At 48.2% G+C, this 20721-nt stretch overlaps 1 protein-coding gene across 14 annotated transcripts in view; it reads left to right on the plus strand.

Annotated features, from left to right (window-relative positions):
• The window catches only part of LOC125158401 (pleckstrin homology domain-containing family M member 1-like), a 115326-nt gene that overhangs the window by 93104 nt on the left and 1501 nt on the right, over positions 1 to 20721 (plus strand). For 3 of the 14 annotated variants that reach the window (XM_047845378.1, XM_047845379.1, XM_047845382.1), the window contains one exon: positions 18310 to 19297. In XM_047845378.1, the coding sequence (XP_047701334.1) occupies positions 18310 to 18958 (649 nt within the window). In that variant the 3' untranslated portion in view covers positions 18959 to 19297. Of the gene's footprint in view, positions 1 to 3409; positions 3488 to 5403; positions 6226 to 18309; positions 19667 to 20528; positions 20608 to 20721 lie in introns of those variants that run through there. The other 11 variants (XM_047845381.1, XM_047845384.1, XR_007149402.1 and 8 more) reach the window with 11 other exon arrangements.

Consider the following 20721-nt stretch of genomic DNA (forward strand, 5'->3'; position numbering starts at 1 on the left):
TGGTGGGGGCCACAGTCACTTGAAAGCTCGCCTGGGGGTGAAGGGTTGGCTTCCAGGATGGCTGCCTGACACAGCTCTTGTCTTGAGGCCTCAGTTTCTGCCCAGGTAGACCTTTCCACAGAGCCCCTCTTGAAGAACGTGCTTGGCGGTGGACCACTCGTGGGAGGGGTGGAAGAGTGAGCTTGTAGAGGGCAGTGGGTTAGCTATCATTGTTATGTAAGCTTCGTGGCAACCTAATAGAGAGAAACCATTAGCCCCATTTGACAGATGAGAAAATGGAGCCTCTGAAAGGAGAGAGATTTTGCCTGAGGACACAGAGCCTGTAGCTGATGTGGCCAGGATTTAAGCCCTTCTCTACCTTAAAACCTGACCCTAGCTCTTGCCAGCCCTTGGTGTGCGTCCAGGGGGGTGGGGTGGGCTTCGTTGTTAGGGAAAGACGCCCCTCCCCCAGCCCCCAGAGCCTCCGGGAGGCCTCAGGAGCCTGAGAAGTTGTCTGTCAACTGGGCTGCCTTCTCTGCTCTAGAGACAAGGAAGCTGGTGCCTCTGGGCCCAGCTGCCACCCACACAGGACTATTTTTACCCTCCACCTCAGTGACAAGTCTGCATCTCCCCGCTCTGGAAAGGCCATCTGGGTAGTCTGGCTGTCCCAGGAAGAGCCTCCACCCTGAGGCCACCGTTTATGCCCCGCTGTTCCCGCAGCTGTTTCTAGATGAACCTTTAGCTCTCCGGCATGCCTCGGCCAACCGAGGTCAGTACGACGCCTCCGTCCCCTGGATTCCTGTCAGCACAGAGCCCTACGCAGGGTTCGAACGCACGCACCGTGAGATCATGACCTGAGCCCAAGTCGGACACTTAACCCACCGAGTCACCCAGGCGCCCTGGGGCCATTTTAACGATACGAATGATTTTATTTGCGTCTTCAGACTACACACAGAAACACTTGAAAACTGCAAATACGTGACTGTTGTATAACGTACTTCAGGGAGTCTGAGAACCTTTGGACATAATTTATTTTCTGAAGTGGTCTCAAACAACCCCCTAGGATCCTGCGTGTGCTATTCATTTGTTTGGCAAACTCTCCCCGAGCCGGTAAAGGTTGCCTCCTGCCAGGTTCCTGTCCAAATGATCTCATGTTTCACCCTGGCAGACGGGAAGGTAATAATGTTTTACTGCAACTCTCACAGAATTAAAATAAACACAATTGTCAGGTTCAGCCTTTGTCCCCCATGCAAAGTGGAAAGCAGAGGAGGCCCCCCCCCCCCCCAAAGCAGCAGGAGGGAGAGACGCGGCAGGGGTTTCTGTGCAGTGGTAGAAAGGGGGCCGCGCCTGTGTAAGTAGCACGGCAGACAACTGAGACACGGGTCATGGGGGGTCGTGGAGCTTCACACCCCCCTCCCCCCACCCCCCCTCCCCCCACCTGTCCGATTTGTGTTTTGGAGAATACCTGGATTTGGAGGACCTAGGATCTAGTTCTGCTTCTGCCCCTAATTGACTGTGTGACCTTGAGCAAGTTAGTCATTCTCCCTGGGCCTCGATTGGCTCATCTGTAAATCAAGGGATGTGGATCAGATCATCTTCAGTAAAACTGCATTTAGAAAAACAGGTAGTGGGTCAGACGGGCCATGGTCTGCCTTCCTCGGCTCTACATTTCCTGAGGGGTTCAGAGAGCACGGCGCCCAAGATCCCTGCCTGGTCTGCACCGAGAGCGCTGCCTGGGCCCCCATTACCCCAGCTGTGAAAAAAGGAGCATGATTAATACCTGCGTCCCGTGAACTGCCCCTTAGAGGTGACACTGACCAAAAGAGGTCTGTTTAATACAGGACTTCTCAGAGCCTTTAATACGTTGGTGTGCATTGTGAATTTCCTGGGGTGGGGGGGGGGGGGGGCGGGGCGGGGGAGGGGATGCAGGATGCAATATTTAACTAACACAAACTAATATTTTTTGCACGATGTACCTTTCAGCACAGTTTGGAAAATGCCATCAGCATAAAGAAGGGCTCTCAGTCTTCCTGGGGCTGTAACCCTTTAATAAAAAGGACAGTAGCGGATGCCATATACTGACCCTACATGTGCCTGAACTTACATCCCACCCGCCCTGCCCCGCCCGCCCCCCCAGCCTCAACTCTGCAGGGTGTGTGATAGTATTCGCATGTCACCGGTGAGGCTCAGAGAGGTGAAGGAACTCGTTCAAGGTCACACAGCTGGGACGTGGCAGGCCTGTCTGGCTCCCAGGCTTCTCCCCTGCACCACACTGCCTTCTTAGCTGTCCCTGTCCTTCCACCTCACAACGCAGACACTCGCCCACTTGATTCTAATGCGCAGCCAAGTTTGATAACCATTGTTATAAAGGCAGCGATTCTCAGCATTGACTATAGAATCGCCTGGAAAGATTTTCTAGATGCTGGGAGCAGGGTGGAGGGTAGTAACAGGAAGGAGACGCTCGGGGCCTTTTCTGGGGGTGTAGTAACGTTCTACACTTTTTTTTAATGTTTATTATTGAGAGAGAGAGAGAGAGAGAGACAGAGCACAAGCAGGGGAGGGGCAGAGAGAGAGGGAGACACAGAATCCGAAGCAGGCTCCAGGCTCCGAGCTGTCAGCACCGACCAACGCGGGGCTTGAACCCACGAACCGTGAGATCCTCACCTGAGCCGAAGTCGTCCGTTTAACCTACTGAGCCGCCCAGGCGCCCCCTCCGCTTGATTTTATAATCTTCATAAGAGACAAGATGTTCAGCACTAGATTGTAACCATACTAGACTCTAACCCCAACCCCAACCCTAACCCTGACCCTAACCTTAACCTTAACCTTAAGCTAAGCCTCATACTTTTTGATCTGTGTGTTGGATACTTGGGTGTGTCCACGTCTGTGAAAATTGTGGAGGTATATGCTTAGGATTTGTATACTTTTCTCTGTGTAGGTTATTCTATAGCAAAAAAAAAAAATTTTTTTTTAAGGAAATAAAAAAAAAGCCGTTGTCCTCAGCGCCTTCGCTGCTTCCTAAGAAAAGGCAGTCTGTGGCCCCAGACTCAACGTCTTGAAGATGCTTTTCACAGCATTGAGCAGTTGTTGGCCTTTGAGTGTGTGCCTGTCCTTGACAATGAACACACCTGCTTTCTTACCGCTGCTGCTTCTCCCTGGGCCGGTGCCGGGCTTAGCTACAAATTGCCCGCTGTTGTGCAGTGACAGGTACTCAACGGACAGGCCCCATGGCTGGCTCCACAGCGTGTCCCTCCCACAGTTGGACTGAGAGGACCCCACGCTGCCCAAGTCCCAGGACTTAGGGCAGCAGAGACATAAGCAGCTACAGCAGGGACATAAGCACCTGCGCCTAAGCTGGGAGCCCTCTGCTCACGTCTGCCTTGTATCCTAATGAGTCCCTGGACACATGCTCTCTGGTCTTCACGTACAGACCTGTCGGTGGGCCCATGGATGTCGGAGATGAAGGCTCTATTTCTCATCATCATCTGCAGTGAGGTGTCGTCACGCGACTCAGTTCTGGCCAAGAGAATGTACGTGAAGTAGTCTGCACAATTCTGGAAATTGCCCTAAGGAGGAGAGTGCTCTTTTCCCTCTGTTCTTTCCTGTTACTTGGGATATGGCCTGGAAGGGCTGCGTTCCAGAAGCCATATTGTGCCGTGGAACAAATCATGCTCGAGGATAAGAGAGCGACAAGACAGGGGAGGCTGGGTCCTCACTGTCATCTTTGCCCCCTGGAGCACCCTGTTGGCTGTGGGCTGACTCCCTCAGAGCATTTTTTTTTTAATTTTTTTTTTCAACGTTTATTTATTTTGGGGACAGAGAGAGACAGAGCATGAGCAGGGGAGGGGCAGAGAGAGAGGGAGACACAGAATCGGAAACAGGCTCCAGGCTCTGAGCCATCAGCCCAGAGCCTGACGCGGGGCTCGAACTCACGGACCGCGAGATCGTGACCTGGCTGAAGTCGGATGCTTAACCGACTGTGCCACCCAGGCGCCCCTTCCTCGGAGCATTTAACATGAGGGAGAAATGAGCTTCTACCCTATTCGAGCCGATGACACTTGGGGTTTTTCCATTCCTGTCAACTCAACTTAATCCTAAGTAATACTCAGGGCTTCTGACTTGATCTTTGGCCTGAGTTCCTGCCTAGCGTGAGGAGCAGGGTCCTGGCTTGCTCCCCCCGTGGACTGGAGTGCTGCCTCCACCCCAGCTCGGCGGCTGGACCCTGCCAACTGCACCCCATCCGTGCTGCCTGCAGGATTTTGTGTTGCTGGGCTTGCCTCTTGCCTGGGTGGACTAGAGCCCATCATTCCAGTTGCTTTTCTGGCGTAAGCCCTGCTTCCCTCTCATTCTTTTACCCTTGGATCCTTCCTGTGCCTAACAGGCTGGCCGCTTTCTGGAAAACTACAGCAGGGCCAGTGCCTATGATACCTTCCCCCGTGGACAGTCCAGGAGCAGCCAGTTTTTGAGACATAAAAACAATGGTAAGGTCATTCATTTATTCATTCAGCAGATGAGTGTCTATCATAGGCCCTGGGATCACAACGGTAAGTGAGATGAGATCGAGAGGCAGGCCTAGCATGGTGGGTACAAGCACAGGCTGTAGAGTGAGAATATCAGACACAGCCATCCAAGGCCCTGGAACTGATCACAAGCATTTTCAGTGGTTTCCTTTAAGAATATGTCCATGGCCTTGGCCGTGTGTGCAAGCCCGTATGAGTCACTACACCTGTCTGGTCCTCAGCTTATCTGATCATGACATGGCTGAACTGGATGATGTTTAAGACTCTGTGCAGGTCTGTCCTCCTATGGTCGTCTTGCAAAAACAAAACAAAACAAAGCACCCAAATCTTGATCTGATCAAACCCCCAGATTCAACTACAGGAAATACAGAAAACAGAGCAATGCGTGAAGCCACGTCATGGGTTTGCAATCACAAAAACCCAGACTGAGGACAATCTGCAGGATACACGACACGCCTTCTCCGGTGATAAATCGCAAGCAAAAAGAGAAAGCTGGAGGAGGAACCTGTGGATTAAAAGAGATTCAAGAGACATCAACCAGTCACATCTGAGCGCATCTGATCCCAATCTTGATTGGATCAAACTGTTCGAAGTGTTTTTTGACCGGACACCATTGGAGATTTGAACACTGGCTGAATACGTGACGATGTTAAAGAACTGTTGTTTCAAGAAAGATACTAGTGATTGACAAAGCGCAGAGACGCAGCCAGCAGCAGGGGCCTATTATGAAATAGGGCCGGGAAGTAGGGGAGAAGAGACTGCCGGGAGTCTTACCCCCAGCTCGGCCATTAGCTCACTCGAGTCCCTTCCTCTCCCCAGGCCTCGGTTTCCCCATCTAGGGAATGAAGCAGGTGGACCCAGTGTTTAACCTTGGCTTCCTTTTGCTTTGTCTTCACATGGGCAGCCCTGGAGCCTTTACTCGGTGCCGTATCAACCCCACCCTGTGGCCACAGCAGCATAAAAGCAGCAGGAAGGCCGGAAGGCCAGAACCGCTGGCTCCTGCAGAACCTAGAAGAGGCCACCGCCCTGGGGCCACTCGCTTGAAGGATCAAGCTTCAGGATCCCAGGCAGGCTGGTCCAGTCCTGAGGGAAAGGATGAACTTCACTTACTCACGAACCATGGGCAAGAGTTATCTGCTCACTGGGATGCTTTGGCCTTGTTCTGATAACTGGGCGTTCTGGTGAGTTCTCTTGGCCTGCATCCTGATCTGGTCAAGCTGCTCAGGACTCCAGCTGAGGTGGGGTACCGCTGCCTCTAACACACTCCTATGGACACACATGAACAGTGCCACCGCATTGCTACAGGTCACGTGCCCCTCGATTCCTCGTGCTGGCCTCTGTTAAAGGCCATACTTTCATCACTATGAACGTATCAGTCTTAACACGGAACCTCACGCGGTGCAAATGCTTAGCAAATAAATAGGGAAGATTTCCTTCCTGGACCATCAGAGACGTTTAAAATTCTCTGGAAGCATCAGGAACTTTATCTCCAGGAGGATAAGCTGAAATACTCATCGCCTGCTACCAACACCAACCAGTTTCACACACGAATTAAATAATACCCCAGCCCCAAAGAGAAAGAAAGACAATTCTGTTATAATGAGCAGTAAGAGCAGGCATCTGGGTGGCTCAGTTGGTTGAGCCTCCAACTTTGGCTCGGGTCACCATCTCGTGGTTCATAGGTTCAAGCCCCGCATCGAGCTCTGTGTTGACAGCTCAGAGCCTAGAGTCTGCTTCAGATTCTGTGTCTCCCTCTCTCCGCTCCTCCCCTACTTTCTCTCTCTCTCTCTCTCTCAAAAATAAATAAACATTAAATTTATTTGTTTAATGTTAATAAATAATGTTTATTTATTTTTGAGAGAGAAAGAGAGCAGGGGAGGGGCAGAAAGAGAGACAGGGAGAGAGGGAGAATCCTAAGCAGGATCCGCGTCAGAGCCTGACACAGGACTCAATCCCGTGAACTGTGAGATCATGACCTGATCTGAAACCAAGAGTCAGATGCTTAAGTGAGTGAGCCACCCGGGTGCCCCTGACCATTTCTTTCTTTCTTTCTTTCTTTGAATGTATTTATTGTTTAATTTACATCCAAGTTAGTTAGCATGGGGCAACAATGATTTCAGGAGTAGATTCCTTAATTCCTTTTATCCATTTAGCCCATCCCCCCTCCCACAACCCCTCCTGTAACCCTCAGTTTGTTCTCCATATTTATGAGTCTCTTCTGTTTTGTCCCCCTCCCTGTTTTTAGATTATTTTTGTTTCCCTTCCCTTATGTTCATCTGTTTTGTCTCTTAAAGTCCTCATATGAGTGAAGTCGTATGAGTTTTGTCTTTCTCTGACCAATTTCACTTAGCATAATACCCTCCAGTTCCATCCACATAGTTGCAAATGGCAAGATTTCATTGTTTTTGACTGCCGAGTAATACTCCATTGTATTACCCGAGTAATACTCCATTGTATACCCCGTCTTCGTGATCCATGCATCCATCGATGGACATTTGGGCTCTTTCCATACTTTGGCTATCGTTGATAGTGCTGCTGTAAAGATGGGGGTGCATGTGTCCCTGTGAAACAGCACACCTGTATCCCTTGGATAAATACCTAGTAATGCAATGGCTGGGTCTAGGGTAGTTCTATTTTTAATTTTTTGAGGACCCTCCATACTGTTTCCCAGAGTGGCTGCCCCAGCTTGCACTCCCACCAACAATGTGAAAGAGATCCTCTTTCTCCGCATCCTCGCCAACATCTATTGTTGCCTGAGTTGTAACATTAAAAAAAAAAAATCAAAAACTGGTAAAAAATGAGCAGTAACAGCTACACCCGCCATGTTAGTATCAAACCCGGTTTCAAATCCTTGCTCTGCCTCCCACTAGCTCTGTGACTTCGGGCGAGTCACTTAACCTCTCTGCAGCGGATTTCACAAGAGTGCTGTGAAGGTGAAATTGTTCACTGCTTACGGTGTTTGGCATCATGCCCCACACGCTGGGAAGGCTCAGCCTGTGTTAGCAACAGTTCTTACTGGGAATCCTCCGTGGTGGCCTCCCATGGGTGCTCCCCATCTCCTCCCCACCCCCAATTCCACCTTGTCTCCTTTCCCTCGGCCTTATAAAAAATCTTTTCGGTGCTTCATTCTTTAGCTTAGTTGGCTTATGGAATCTTGTCGTGTTTTATAGTTGGTGGGGTTTCAGGCAAGGCGGAAAGCCAGTAGAGAGGCTACTCCAGGCCTAGGTCTTCCAGAGGCACCTTGAGAATCGCAACTTGCTGGGGCCATCTCCAACTACTCCGTATCAGCCCTGCAGATAACTCACGTGGAGCTATGGCTACCGCCCACCTCCCCAGGAGGGGAGCACACTGGAGGGACTTCTTAATTGTGGGTGCCGGGAGACTCACGCTTCCTGTATGTGGGCCGCCGCTTCCCCCTAGTGGCCACTGGATAGATTGCACAGCGAGTTGGCCTGAGGACAAGGATGTGGGAGAAGTACCTCCCCCCGCCTTCCCCGGGGAAGGGGCGGGGGGTTCTCAACCATGACAGACCTGTAACTCCCTTCTCATAAAATGTTGTGTGTAACTATAGTATACCTTATTCAGGTATTGGCCTACACTGAACGACGTATTTCTAAAAATACGATTTGATAATCTTTGACGTACGTATATACCCATGAAACCGCCATCACAATCAAGATAGTTAATATCTCTTCGCTCCCCAAAGTTTTCTTGTGCCCTTCAGTAACCCCTCCCTCCGCCCCTTTCTGCTCCCCCATCCCCAGGCAACTACTGGTCTACTTTCTGTCATTATAGATTGGTTGACATTTTCTAGAGTTTCTTATCAATGGAACCGTGCAGTGTCTGCTTTTCTTTCTCCTCCTCCTCTCCCTCCCTCTCCTCCTCTTTCTTCTTCTTTTTTCGGTCTGACTTCTTTCCCTCAGCATAATCACTTTGAAATTTATCCAGTGCATGGACCAGTAGTATATTCCTTTTTATTACTAGGTAGTATTTCCATTGTATGAATGTACTGCCATTTGTCCATTCAGAATGTTGGTACTTTTAAAATCAGTCTACTGCCCTAACTATAATAGGAACTGAAAGAAAGAACTAAAACAATAGGTAAATCCCTTGTAAATGCTCAGACATGATCGCCCCGGAACATACAATGATGTAGTCAGATACTTCACCTATACATACAGTTCCATGGACCTGCTTCTTTGCCGGAGGCTTTGGTTTGGCTCCAAAGGCCAGCGGTTGACCCCTCCACACAGGAGGGGACGATGCTGTGTGGCCTGACGCGTGGGGCCCGAGACTGAGCAGGAGAGGTGGACACAGGCAGATGTCAGCTCCGTGGAAAGATTTCTCACAGGGCTGACCATCAGGGAGGCATGGCCAGTCTCATACGCTAAGGTCCATATTTGATTTCTCAAAGGTGTGTTTGTATTTTACTTACCTTGCATTTCCGAGCGCAACACGGGGGCTTTCTGTTGGCACTTTTCTGAACCGAGACTTAAGACTTATTTCCTGCCCTCTGCTCTAAAGGCCAGTAGCAGGCATTGGCACATCTCTATCCTGCTGGGAGCCTGTCTCAGGATGGAATATACTTTTATGGAAGAAAGTGTTTAGTGGTGCTTTTGAGGCAACAAGACTTTAGAAACTTCTACTACAGAGGCGCCTGGGTGGCTCAGTCAATTAAGCATCCGGCTCACATCGTGATCTCATGGTTTCGTGAGTTCAAGCCCCGAGTTGGGCTCTGTGCTGGCAGCATGGAGCCTGCTTGGGATTCTCTCTCTCTCTCTCTCTCTCTCCTCCTCCTCCTCCTCCTCCTCTGCTCACTCTGTCTCTCTCAAAATAAATAAACTTAAAAAAAAAGAAACTTCTAAAAATAAAGCCTTCAGTTATACTTACCTTCTTGGATAATCTATCCACCATGTTATTATTAAAGGAGTCTGTTGTTTGGTGGTAACCCCTGACTTCAGACTGGCTTGTTCTTGCAAGGAACCCGTTCCAGAAACTGAAGAATTTCCTTTAACCAGCTCTAATGCTACAGAGAAGTATCAAAGTCCATAGCAAGTATGGTGGGACATATAATATGCGAGGTCTCTAGTCTTTGTTTCTTTTTCTTTTCTCCTTTTCCTCCTCCTCCTCCCCCTCCTCTTCCTCCTCCTCCTCCTGCTCCTTCTTCTTTTGAAAGAGAGAGAATGTGAGAGCGCATGTATGCACCCATGCATGTGAGTACGGGAGGAGCAGAGAGAGAGAGATCTTAAGCAATCTCCACATCCAGCGTGGAGCCCAATGCGGGGCTCGATTTTGCGGTTCGTGAGATCATGACCTGAGCCAAAATCAAGGGTCGGACGCTTAACTGACTGAGCCACCCAGACCCCCTCTAGTCTTTGTTTCTTGATTCTGTTTTTAATACGTCACCCACATGTTCCCGCCCCACCGCCCCCGAAGTCCCTTAAATATCTTAATGCTTCCATTCTTATTCTTTGCTTCTTGTTGTTTGCCTTGGAAATGTTTTCCTTCTATTTTTTTCTAACTTCTCGTTGCATGATCCGTCCGTTTGTTTTGCTTTGTTTGAAGGAAAGCAGTTGAGACTACACATTTGCTTCTAAATACATTTTGATTAAGTTTCAGAAACGGCCTGTGTTCCTTCATTCTCATCGTTTTAGAAACCTGTTATTCCAGATTTTAATTTGCCTTTGACCTAATAATTACGCAGGGGGGAAAAGTATGTGCGTGTTTCTTTGAAAGTCATAAGAAATTGGGTGGTTTCTTTTACACTGTAGCCTGAGTGTGGAGCCTATAGAATTCCTCCTTTGTGGAGAGCTTGACGTATTATTTGTAGCCTAGTTTAGAGTCAAATTGTGTAAATATTCGTGAAGTAGTTGAGAAGGTGTGTATTCTGTGGGATAAAGTACAAGCCCGATAATAAAGGCCAAAATTCAGTCTTGTAAATATATGGTTTGAATATATTCCAAAGACAGTGGTGGACCGTCTCTGGTGTCTCCGTCCCTGTTTAAGTCTATAAGCTCTGTGGTCTGTACTCATTCTCTTTGGTCTCCTTGTTTTCCACATGCCTTTCCGCTCTGCACTTGGAGAGCTTTTCAAGTGTGTGGCTCCAGCCTCGAGGCACTTTTCTGTGCTGTGGACTCTGCTCTTTGCGCCTTCAATGCAGATCTCATTCCCGGCACTGGATTTGGGTTCCTTGCATTCTGCATTTCGGCAAGCTGTATCCATCTTTCTCATATCTTACGGAGAACTCAAAGCGGACATTTCCTTACAGTGTCCTGTTTTCTAGAGCAATTTATTTCCAGAAGCATCCTCTTCCAGCATTGCCCTGAGAACTGGCAAGAGAAGTCCCCAAGTGGGCCCTGTGCTTCAGAGTTCCCCACAACGGGGGCGCCCGGGAGGCTCAGGTGGTGAAGCCTCCGACTTGGGGTCAGGTCGTGATCTCGCGGGTCGTGGGTTCAAGCCCCGCATCGGGCTCTGTGCTGACATCTCGGAGCCTGGAGCCTGCTTCGGATTCTGTGTCTCCCTCTCTCTCTCTGCCCCTCCCCCGCTCGTGCTCTGTCTCTCTCTCAAAAATGAATAAACCTTAAAAAAAAATTAGAAAATAGAGTACCCCCCAACAAAATAATCAAATTTATTAAGGACCGCACATTGCCTCTGGCGCTCAGCACTCGCACAGCAGGACCTAACCCTACACATCCGTGCTCTTCAACAATGTTCAGGCCCCAGGGAGATGCTTCACATCTGACCCTATATTGATGGGGAGAAAAATGCATCAGCTTCGAAAAGTTTAACGAAAGCTTGATGGGCCCCTCCTAGGTACTATCTCGGAGGGCAGAGAGATTTTCAGCAGAGAAGGACTTAGGTAAGAGAAAAGACAAATTAACTTGCCAGATCTTTCCTCTCCCCCGGAATGCAACAGATTAAACACAATGAAAGGGCATTTTCTAGTCGTGCTGACTATAGTTTCTTGTTTGCATCTTCTGATTCGTGGTTCTGGGGGTCCTACACATGAATTAGGACGTCATTTGCATCCGTCGTAAATGGAAACTGAGGACATTTTTGCGACATTACATAAGCCATGTTACACAGTCTTCAAATTTGCATGTATATCTAGGCTTTAGACGTAACGATACTGATTCTTTACACAGGCAGCGAGATGGACACTGAATGGTAGAATTATGAATTTTAATATTTTTATTTAAAAACTCGGGGCGCCTGGGTGGCTCAGTCGGTTAAGCGTCCGACTTCGGCTCAGGTCATGATCTTGCAGTTTGTGGGTTCAGGCCCCGCATCGGGCTCTGTGCTGACAGCTGAGAGCCTGGAGCCTGTTTCAGATTCTGTGTCTCCCTCTGTCTCTGGCCCTTCGGCTCTGTGTCTCTCAGTCTCTCTCAAAAATAAATAAACATTAAAAAATTTTTAAAAATAAATAAAAAAAATAAAAACTTACTTATTTTGGGGGTGGGGTGCCTGACTGGCTCAATTGGTAAACATTAAACATTTGAAAAATAAACATTTTTTAAAAATTAGAAGAAAAAGAACATGTGACTCTTGATCGCAGGGTCACGAGTTCGAGCCCCATGTCATGGTTAAATTTACTAAAAATAAATATATAAATAAATAAGTAATAAAAAGTTACTTATTTATAAATCAAATTTTAAATTAAATGTATAATTTAAATACGATTTAAGTTAAACTTTAAAATTAAGTTACTTAATAAAATTTAATTAAGGTTTTAGAGAGTATCATGATACACAGTATTTGGACTTACGTATATTTGATATAAAAATCTGATATTCAGTAATTCTAATCTTTAGTTTGCCTTCTGCATTATTAGATACTTTTCAATGTTTAAAAAAAACCCTAACTTTTTGGAAAAACACTGGAAAATTTTTTCATAAAAAATTGTCGCAAAAAAATTAATAAAAAATGAATATATTTACATTTTTGTTCTTTGAATATAATTGTTTTTAATCCTTAAGTAAATTTTAAAATCTTTTTTTTTTAAGAGGAAGTGTGTGAGTGGAGGGGAGCAGAGAGAGAGAGAGAGAGAAAGAGAGAGAGAGAGAATCTTAAGCAGCCTCCAGGCTCAGTGCTGAGCCCCAAGCAGGACTCCATCCCAGGACCCTGGGATCATGACCTGAGCCGAAATCAAGAATTGGGTGCTCAACCGACTGAACCACCCAGGCACCCCTAAGATCTTGATTATCCTAACATAATTAGGGGCGCCTGGGTGGCTCAGTTGTTGAAGCATCCGACTCTTGGTTTCCCCTCGTGTCATGACCTCACAGTTCTTGAGTTCAAGCCCCGCATCAGGCTCTGTGCTGACAGTGAAGAACCTGCTTGGGATTCTCTCTCTCTCCTTCTCTCTCTGCCCCTCTCCCACTCGCTCTCTCTGTCTCTGTCTCTCTCTCTCAAAATAAATAAATAAACTTAAAAAAAATAACATGATTAGCGATTTTGCTGAAAGGAAGAGAAGAAAAATTCCATGGGATATTCATCATCATTTATGAATGAGGTATACGTTTCTTACTCATCCCAACATCGTCAGCCCAAGCTGCAATGTCCTTGGGAAGAAAAGTCTGGAGGCAGAAGGTACAGGGCAGCACTGCCCACTTAAAGGCTCTTCCGGCTGCCTTCTTTCCGCCAGCCCCTACCATCCTGTTGCAGAGGGTAGTGTAGCCACCGGTAATAAAACTTTCCTTTGCCTCCTTTCTGCTACCGCAGGTGGAAGTATGCTTCGGACTTCTTTGGTGACTAGTGACACTAGGATGTGTGAGCTTCACGGGGAGGTGACAGATCGTCGGGTCACCGCTTCACAGGTGGTTAACCCCACGCTCCCTCCTATGCAGGCCTCTCTTGGTTGCAATTGACAGAAACTCACCTCGAACTTATTGGCGCAGGAAGGGACATTTATTGAATTGCAGGATTGCACTAAGGGCAAGACTGTGTTTGGGTCCCGGAAAGGGTGGACTCTAGGATTGGAATCCTGTCTGGACTCTGCTCCCTCTTCAAGGAAGCGTATGCTCTCAGATGGGCTGTGTCCACATGATTCCAAACTGTCGGTCTCTGGCCTCACTCCTGAAGGCTTCCGCTGTAAAGCTGAGCTGTTCCACTTAATTTCTATTCAAAATATAGTGGTGGGGGCCATAGGCACACCCTGTCACCCGGAGCACAGTGTCCTGTGACTGGCACTCTCCACTACAACCCCATGGGGGAAGGAGTTCCCCCAAAGGTGGTACCACCCACCAAAGGGAAGGGAGGTGAGGAGGCAGAACAACCAGGACCCTCTGTGCGGCCCCACCCAGGGGCCTTCATGACAGTGATCGCCAGTCAGTGCTTCCAGACCCATCTGTACTTTCTGCGGGAAGCTTGCATGGGCCTCCGTTTGCATGGTTTGGACCCAAGTATGTCCAGGAGAATGATGACGTCACAGAACTGCGGTTCCAGAAGGCAGGGTGGCCCAGCGCTCCCACCTTCTTTAGAACATGGGGAGCTGTGACCTAGGCGGGGCTAGAGTATAGTTCATGAGGAAGAGACTCTTCGTTCTACTGATTCTTGAGGAAAGCCCTGGCTGTCTGGGACCTGGGGTCAGAGAGGGGTAGGAGAGAGGTAAGCTTCGGAAGGGGAGGTGAGAATGCATCTACCAGAGGCACCGTATTCCCCATGGAGACCCCAAGGGGGTACTTCATGGGCAGAGAGAGAGCTCACCTGCTTCCCAAGGCTCAGTGACCCCTGGCAAGTCTCGGAAGGAACCTCCTGAGTCAGGGTGGAGCAGGGTTGCATGGGACACACTCATACTAAAAAATTATTTGTTGTTTGTCTGAAATGCTAATGTAGTTGGGCATCCTGTAAAATTTTCTTTACTAAATCTGGCAACACCAGGGGGAGGGAGAGAAGCAAAAGAATGTTCACGAGCTCAGGCTGGTACGGAGTGAGGTTAGAAGACATCTGTGAGGAAACAAGGCCATTAGGGCAGCCATCTTGCCCAAGCAGAAGCTTCCTGACTCTGCAGCGTGTGGGTGGAGGAACCTAGGCCTTTGCTCTCAGGAACATACACCTACTTTCAGGGCAAAGATACACACGCACACAGTGACAGAAATAGCCCCATTCTGTGTTTTCATGGCATTGATAGTTTCTTTTTCCAATGTTTATTTATTTTTGAGAGAGACAGAGAGACAGAGTGTGAGCGGCAGAGGGGTAGAGAGAGAGGGAGACGCAGAACCCAAAGCAGGCTCCAGGCTCTGAGCTGTCAGCACAGAGCCCGATGCTGGGCCTGAACCCATGAACCACGAGATCATGACCTGAGCCGAAGTTGGATGCTTAACCGACTGAGCCAGCCCAGGTGCCCCATCCAGTTCTTCACCAAGCTTCCCACCACCTTAGATTTAATATCCATTGATGATTCTTGCCCAAACTAATCTATGATGGCTGCAGAGTGATGATTTTCCAACCTCATGACCACCTCCACGTTTATCACTCACCATCTTATTGTCAGGAAGCGCTCCAACCCCATCCCTGTTATGTATCTGTTTGTCTATTTATTACTATTAAGGACTCGGGGATTCCTATCTCTTTCACTAGATTATAATGTGTCGCTATCATAATTTTTTTCAAAGACGCTCTAGGTCCAAGGTGGGGTGCTAACTCATGAGCCTGAAATCAAGAGTCGCTTGCTCCACCAACTGAGCCGGCCAAGCTCCCCTGTCACTATCTTTATTTGTGTTGATGGCCAAAATGTCCCAGACTACCTTAGAAACCATTCTGTATTAATTCTGTAGCTATGACACCAGAAGCGTAAGCAAGAAAAGAAAAGGTAGAGAAAACGGTCTTCATCATCATTGAATTCTTTTGTTTCTAAGAATACCATCAAGAAAGTGAAAGGCAACCCACAGAATGCGAGAAAATATTTGCAAGCCATGTATCTGATAAAGACTTTTTTATTTTTTATTTTTTTTAATTTATTGTCTTTAATTTTATTTTTTATTTGTTAAGAGTTACATCCAAATTAGTTAGCATCTAGTGCAACAATGATTTCAGGAGTAGATTCCTTAGTGCCCCTTACCCATTTAGCCCATCCCCCCTCCCACACCCCCTCCAGTAACCCTGTTTGTTCTCCATATTCATGAGTCTCTTCTGTTTTGTCCCCCTCCCTGGTTTTATATTATTTTTGTTTCCCTTCCCTTATGTTGATCTGTTTTGTCTCTAAAGTCCTCATATGAGTGAAGTCATATGATGTTTGTCTTTCTCTGACTAATTTCACTTAGCATAATACCCTCCAGTTCCACCCATGTAGTTGCAAATGGCAAGATTTCATTCTTTTTGATTGCCGAGTAATACTTCATTGTATATATATACCACATCTTCTTTATCCATTCATCCATCGATGGGCATTTGGGCTCTTTCCATACTTTGGCTGTTGTTGATAGTGCTGCTATAAACATGGGGGCGCATGTGTGCCTTCAAAACAGCACACCTGTACCCCTTGGATAAATGCCTAGTAGTGCAATTGCTGGGTCCTAAGGTAGTTCTATTTTTAGTTTTTTGAGGAAACTCCATCCTGTTTTCCAGAGTGACTGCACCAGCTTGCATTCCCATCTGATAAAGAATTTTTACAACTCAATAAAGAAAGACAAATAACCCAACTAGAAAATGGGCAGAAGATCTGAATACTGAATTTCCCCAAAGATATGCAAATGGCCAAAGAGCACATGGAAAGATGCTCAGCGTCATTAGCCACCAGGAAAATGCAGATCCAAACTACCATGTGTACGACTTGGCACCCATTAGGAGAGGTTTGATCAGAAAGACAGTTCATAACAAGTGTTAGCGGGGGAGGGGGGGGCCGGTGGGCTCCTTTGGTATAGAGCATGGTGACTCTCAACATCAGGGTCATGGGCAGAACCTACTTAAAAAAAAAAAGAGTAAATTGAATTAAAAAAACAAACAAGCGTTGGGGCACCTGGGTGACTCAGTCAGTTGAGCCTCTTGATATCAGCTCAGGTCATGATCTCACAGTCTGTGGGCTCAAGCCCCACATTGGGCTCTGCGTTGACAGGAGCCTGCTTGGGATTCTCCCTCTCCCTCTCTCTCTGCCCCTCCCTAGCTTTTGTGCGCTCTCTCTCTCTCTCTCTCTCTCTCTCTCTCAAAATAACTAAATAAACTTTATAGTTTTTTTTTTTTTAAAGTAACCAGTGTCAGTAAGGATGTGGAAAAGCCGATGGCAATGTCAACTGGTACAGCCACTTTGAAGTCAGGCAGTTGCTCCAAAGTTGAAACTTGAAGTTACTCTATGGCTCAGCAGTTCCATTCCTTGGCGTATATGCCCGAAGGAATGAAAACATTTGTCCACACGAACACTTGTGCGTGAATGTTCGCAGCACCGTCATTCATAATAGCCCCAAAGTAGCCCCAAAGTCTATAAAACGATCAATAGAGAGACAAAAGAAGGATTCTTCACAAGGAATGAGATCCCAGTGGCTGCCACAACATGAGTAAATCTTGAAAACATTGTTAAGCGAAAGAAGCCGGGCTCAATGGCCACCTATGGTGTGACTGTTTGTGTGCAGTGTCCAGGTTAGGTAAATCTAGAGAAATGGAAAGTAGGCTTGTGGTGGGCAGGGGTTGGAGGAGGGGTGGATTAGTGACAGCTAATGGGTATGGGGTTTCCTGTCGGGTTGATGAAAATGTTTAACATTGACCGCGGTCATAGTCGCACAGCTCTGCAAACACACTATTGAGCTGTACGCTTTAAATTAAGTGATTGTGTGGTATGTGAAGTACGTACTGGGAATTTTATCTCCATAAAGCTGTTACCAAGAAAGTGTTCCAGATTTGGCCAGTGGGTGCCCCTCTGAGCTGGCTCTCATGTCCATTTGACGTGCCCCAATCCATATGTTGAGCATTTTCTTACTTTCTAGCACAAGATAATTCAGACTTATTTTATACCCTTTCCTACTCCAGCCTAGGAATCAACCTTTGTCCCAGAAGTCTTGCTTCCTATTTGGGGGGGAATGCAAAACCAAGATTTAGGCATTTATCATTTCCTTTAATCATCATGACAACCCTAGTAAGTCGGCATTGGCATATCTTCATTTTACAAATGAGGCCCAGGGAGGTAAAGTATATTGCCCAAGGTCACACAGCAGCCCAACCTTTGAAAGCAGGCGATGTGAATCCAGAGTCCCCGCCCCTTGCACCTCCCCGTACACACACGCACACACACACACACACACACACACACACACAGAGTGTGAAAGTGAAGTTTATTTCTTCAACAAGGTCACTTTTACTTGCGTGATACCAGTTTTGAGTGGAAACAAAGGTGTAGAGCTTATAAGACAGCCTGTCAGGAATTGCACAAGGCAGGGTATACCCTTGGGAAAAGTCACATATCATGCGTCTGGGAGCGTGGGGTTGAGGGCAGATCAACACCCAGTGGCCTGGCCCTTCCTACGAGAGCACATGTTCAAATCCACACACACAAGTACCAGTAAAGTCCAGTTCTCATCAATCTCCTTTGCCAGCCTCACTCCCCACCCCTGTACCCAAATGCTGCCCATAGCCAGGTGTCCTTTACAAGAGTGAGAATGGCTAAAAGAGGAGAAAACCTGTAGATGAAAGGAGATCAGCCTCAGTTTTTCACTGTTGACACCGGGCAATGGCTACATGGAGATTCATGATATTATTCTCTCTTATCTTGTAAACGTTTGAAAGTTTCTGTAGTAAAAAAAAAAAGTATAAAATGGTGAGAGGAAAGAGAAATAGCCAGGCGGGGAGCCGTGAGTGAGCCAGGACATTTGACTGCTCTCTCCAGATTCCTCAGGTGCTCAGAGGAGACCAGCAGCACGTCTGGGAGATCCTCGGGACCACAGGCCCTCAGCTGCACCTTCTCCCCTCCGAAGATGATGAGGACGCTACTCATGTCCTTGGTCAGCTGCCTCGTTGCCATAAATGAGGCCAAGCTCATCAATCGCTGTGACTTGGCCAGAGTGCTGCACAAGGAGGATCTGGATGGGTTTGAGGGCTACTCCCTGAGTGACTGTGAGTGCCGCTTTCTCACACTCCCGCCCCCCCCATTCCTCTTCTGCTCCTGGTCACCCCCTATGTGGCCATCTTTCCATCATTCACCTTTCGAAGCCAAGTTCAAAAAGCAGCCCTCCCCGAGAAGCCCCTCCCAACATTCTATATTCCTTCCACAATTATTAACTGAGCACTTACTATGTACCGGGAACTATTTTAGGGGCTGGGGGCAGAGACATCAACAAAGCCCCTTCCTTCACAGTGTTCGCATTCTAGGGGGAGAGGCGAGTCCCAAACACACACACAAACATATGAAGCACTTCCTGGTGGTGATAGATGTTATGCAGCAGAATAAAGCCAGGGTTGTGAGAGGTAACCTTGTCCTTGAAGGGGAAGTCAAGGAATACCTCTCTGAGGAGGTGACATGGAGCAGCACTGAATGAGGCAAAGGACCGGGTCGCCCAAATGTCTGGGGAAGAGCATTCCAGGCAGAGGGAGCAGGCAGTGCAAAGGCTTCGTCCTCCTCCATGGTGGGGCTAGTTTCCTTCTGCCCAGATCTTGCACACACCTGTCTTGTGCTGTCCTTCTCGTTTTATCTTGTCTTACGGTCCTTTAAGGTGTGTGTCTTCATTCTTGTACTATAGGCCCTCTGAAGGCACCAGCTGCCTTTGACCCAGCTAAATGTCCCTCACTGGCTTTTGCACGGGTCACGGCACACAGTAGGCGGTCATCAAGTGCAGGAGACGCGGATGGACAGCGGGATGATGAGCGGTTGTACTGAGGGGCAGGTGGATGGACCGAAGGGCGAGGGGAGAAGCTAATGGGTGTTTCCAGCCAGCTTGCCCCATCTAGCCTCTTAGGCCTTGTTCCTTTCTTCTGCTTCCCCGTCTCCCTTTCTCCTCCGTATCCTTTGTCCCTCAGTTCAGAGCCCTCTAAAAACCTTCTCCTCCCTGTTCTAAGGGCTGTGCCTGGCTTTTGTGGAGAGCAACTTCAACCTATCAAAGGTAAATGAAAATGCAGACGGCAGCTTCGACTATGGCATCTTCCAGATCAACAGCCACTACTGGTGCAATGATTACAAGAGTCACTCGGAAAACATCTGCCACGAGGACTGCAAAGGTCTGGCCGGGGTCTCAGGGTGGGAGAGGCGAGAGGATGAGTGGGGTCTACTCGCAGGACTTCTCTTCCCACTCCAAGCCTGGGAATGCACCCAGAGGGATGGCCCGAGGAGTCCAGGAATGCCTTTGCTGAGCAGAGGATTTGACTAGTGGCTACGATGCCCCTCCGGTTAGGAGATTCTCCGGGGTGCAGGCTCCAGAAAGGCTCTGCACACCCAGTAGCAGAGGACAGCAGCGGCCAACATCTATCGAGAGTGTGTTGTATACTAAGCACTTCACATGCCAGCTTCTCATGCGGTGGAAACTATTACGATCCCCGCTTTACAGACGAGCAAACTGAGGCTCATAGAACCGGTGCTGAATGCCAGACTGGTGGCCCTGAAGGCTCAGCTCTAACCACCAAGTACTGACTTTGTTTGGTTAATGGCCTGGTGGATTCGAGGCCAAGGGCAAACTCCCCACCTCAGAGCCACTCCTGGAGGCTCCACAGGTCCATGACTTTGCCCCTTACTCCCTCTTTCGTACTCTGATCAACATCCCTGCACTCTTCACCTGAAGAGCCTCTCTCATTAGGCAAGGTTTACCTTGGCCTCTGTGCTGCCTGTTTTGACATTTCCTTTCCCTAGAACCCCTCAAAACGTGGCGTGAACCAGCATGTACCCTAGCTAGGATGTGTGGTAGTAAACATACATTTACTCCTGCCCCTCCTGCCCCCACCCCTAGCCACCCTTGACCTCTAGCAGCCATTGTAGGGATATCTCAATGGGCCTCTGGGAGGGAGCCCTTGCCTAATGTGGAAGGACTCCGCCCCTGGGGGGCAGGGAGAGCCAGTGTCTGCCTCAGTCTCTGGGACTGTCCTCTGTGTTCTCACGGGTATTCTCTGTCTCCCCTTCAGAACTGCTGAGCCCCGATCTTCTCTCAACCATCAACTGTGTGAAAAAGATTGTGTCTGGAGCAGGGGGAATGAAGAACTGGTGAGGAGGTCACTGTGGGACTAAGTTAGCAGGCAGAGCCCCAAGAAGGATGTAGTGACAGGAGGGGACAGGAGGCAAGGACTCGACCCCTTCTAACCGTCTAGACAAACGTGG

The sequence above is a fragment of the Prionailurus viverrinus genome, unplaced genomic scaffold, assembly GCF_022837055.1.
Source record: "Prionailurus viverrinus isolate Anna unplaced genomic scaffold, UM_Priviv_1.0 scaffold_35, whole genome shotgun sequence".
Taxonomy (NCBI): domain Eukaryota; kingdom Metazoa; phylum Chordata; class Mammalia; order Carnivora; family Felidae; genus Prionailurus; species Prionailurus viverrinus.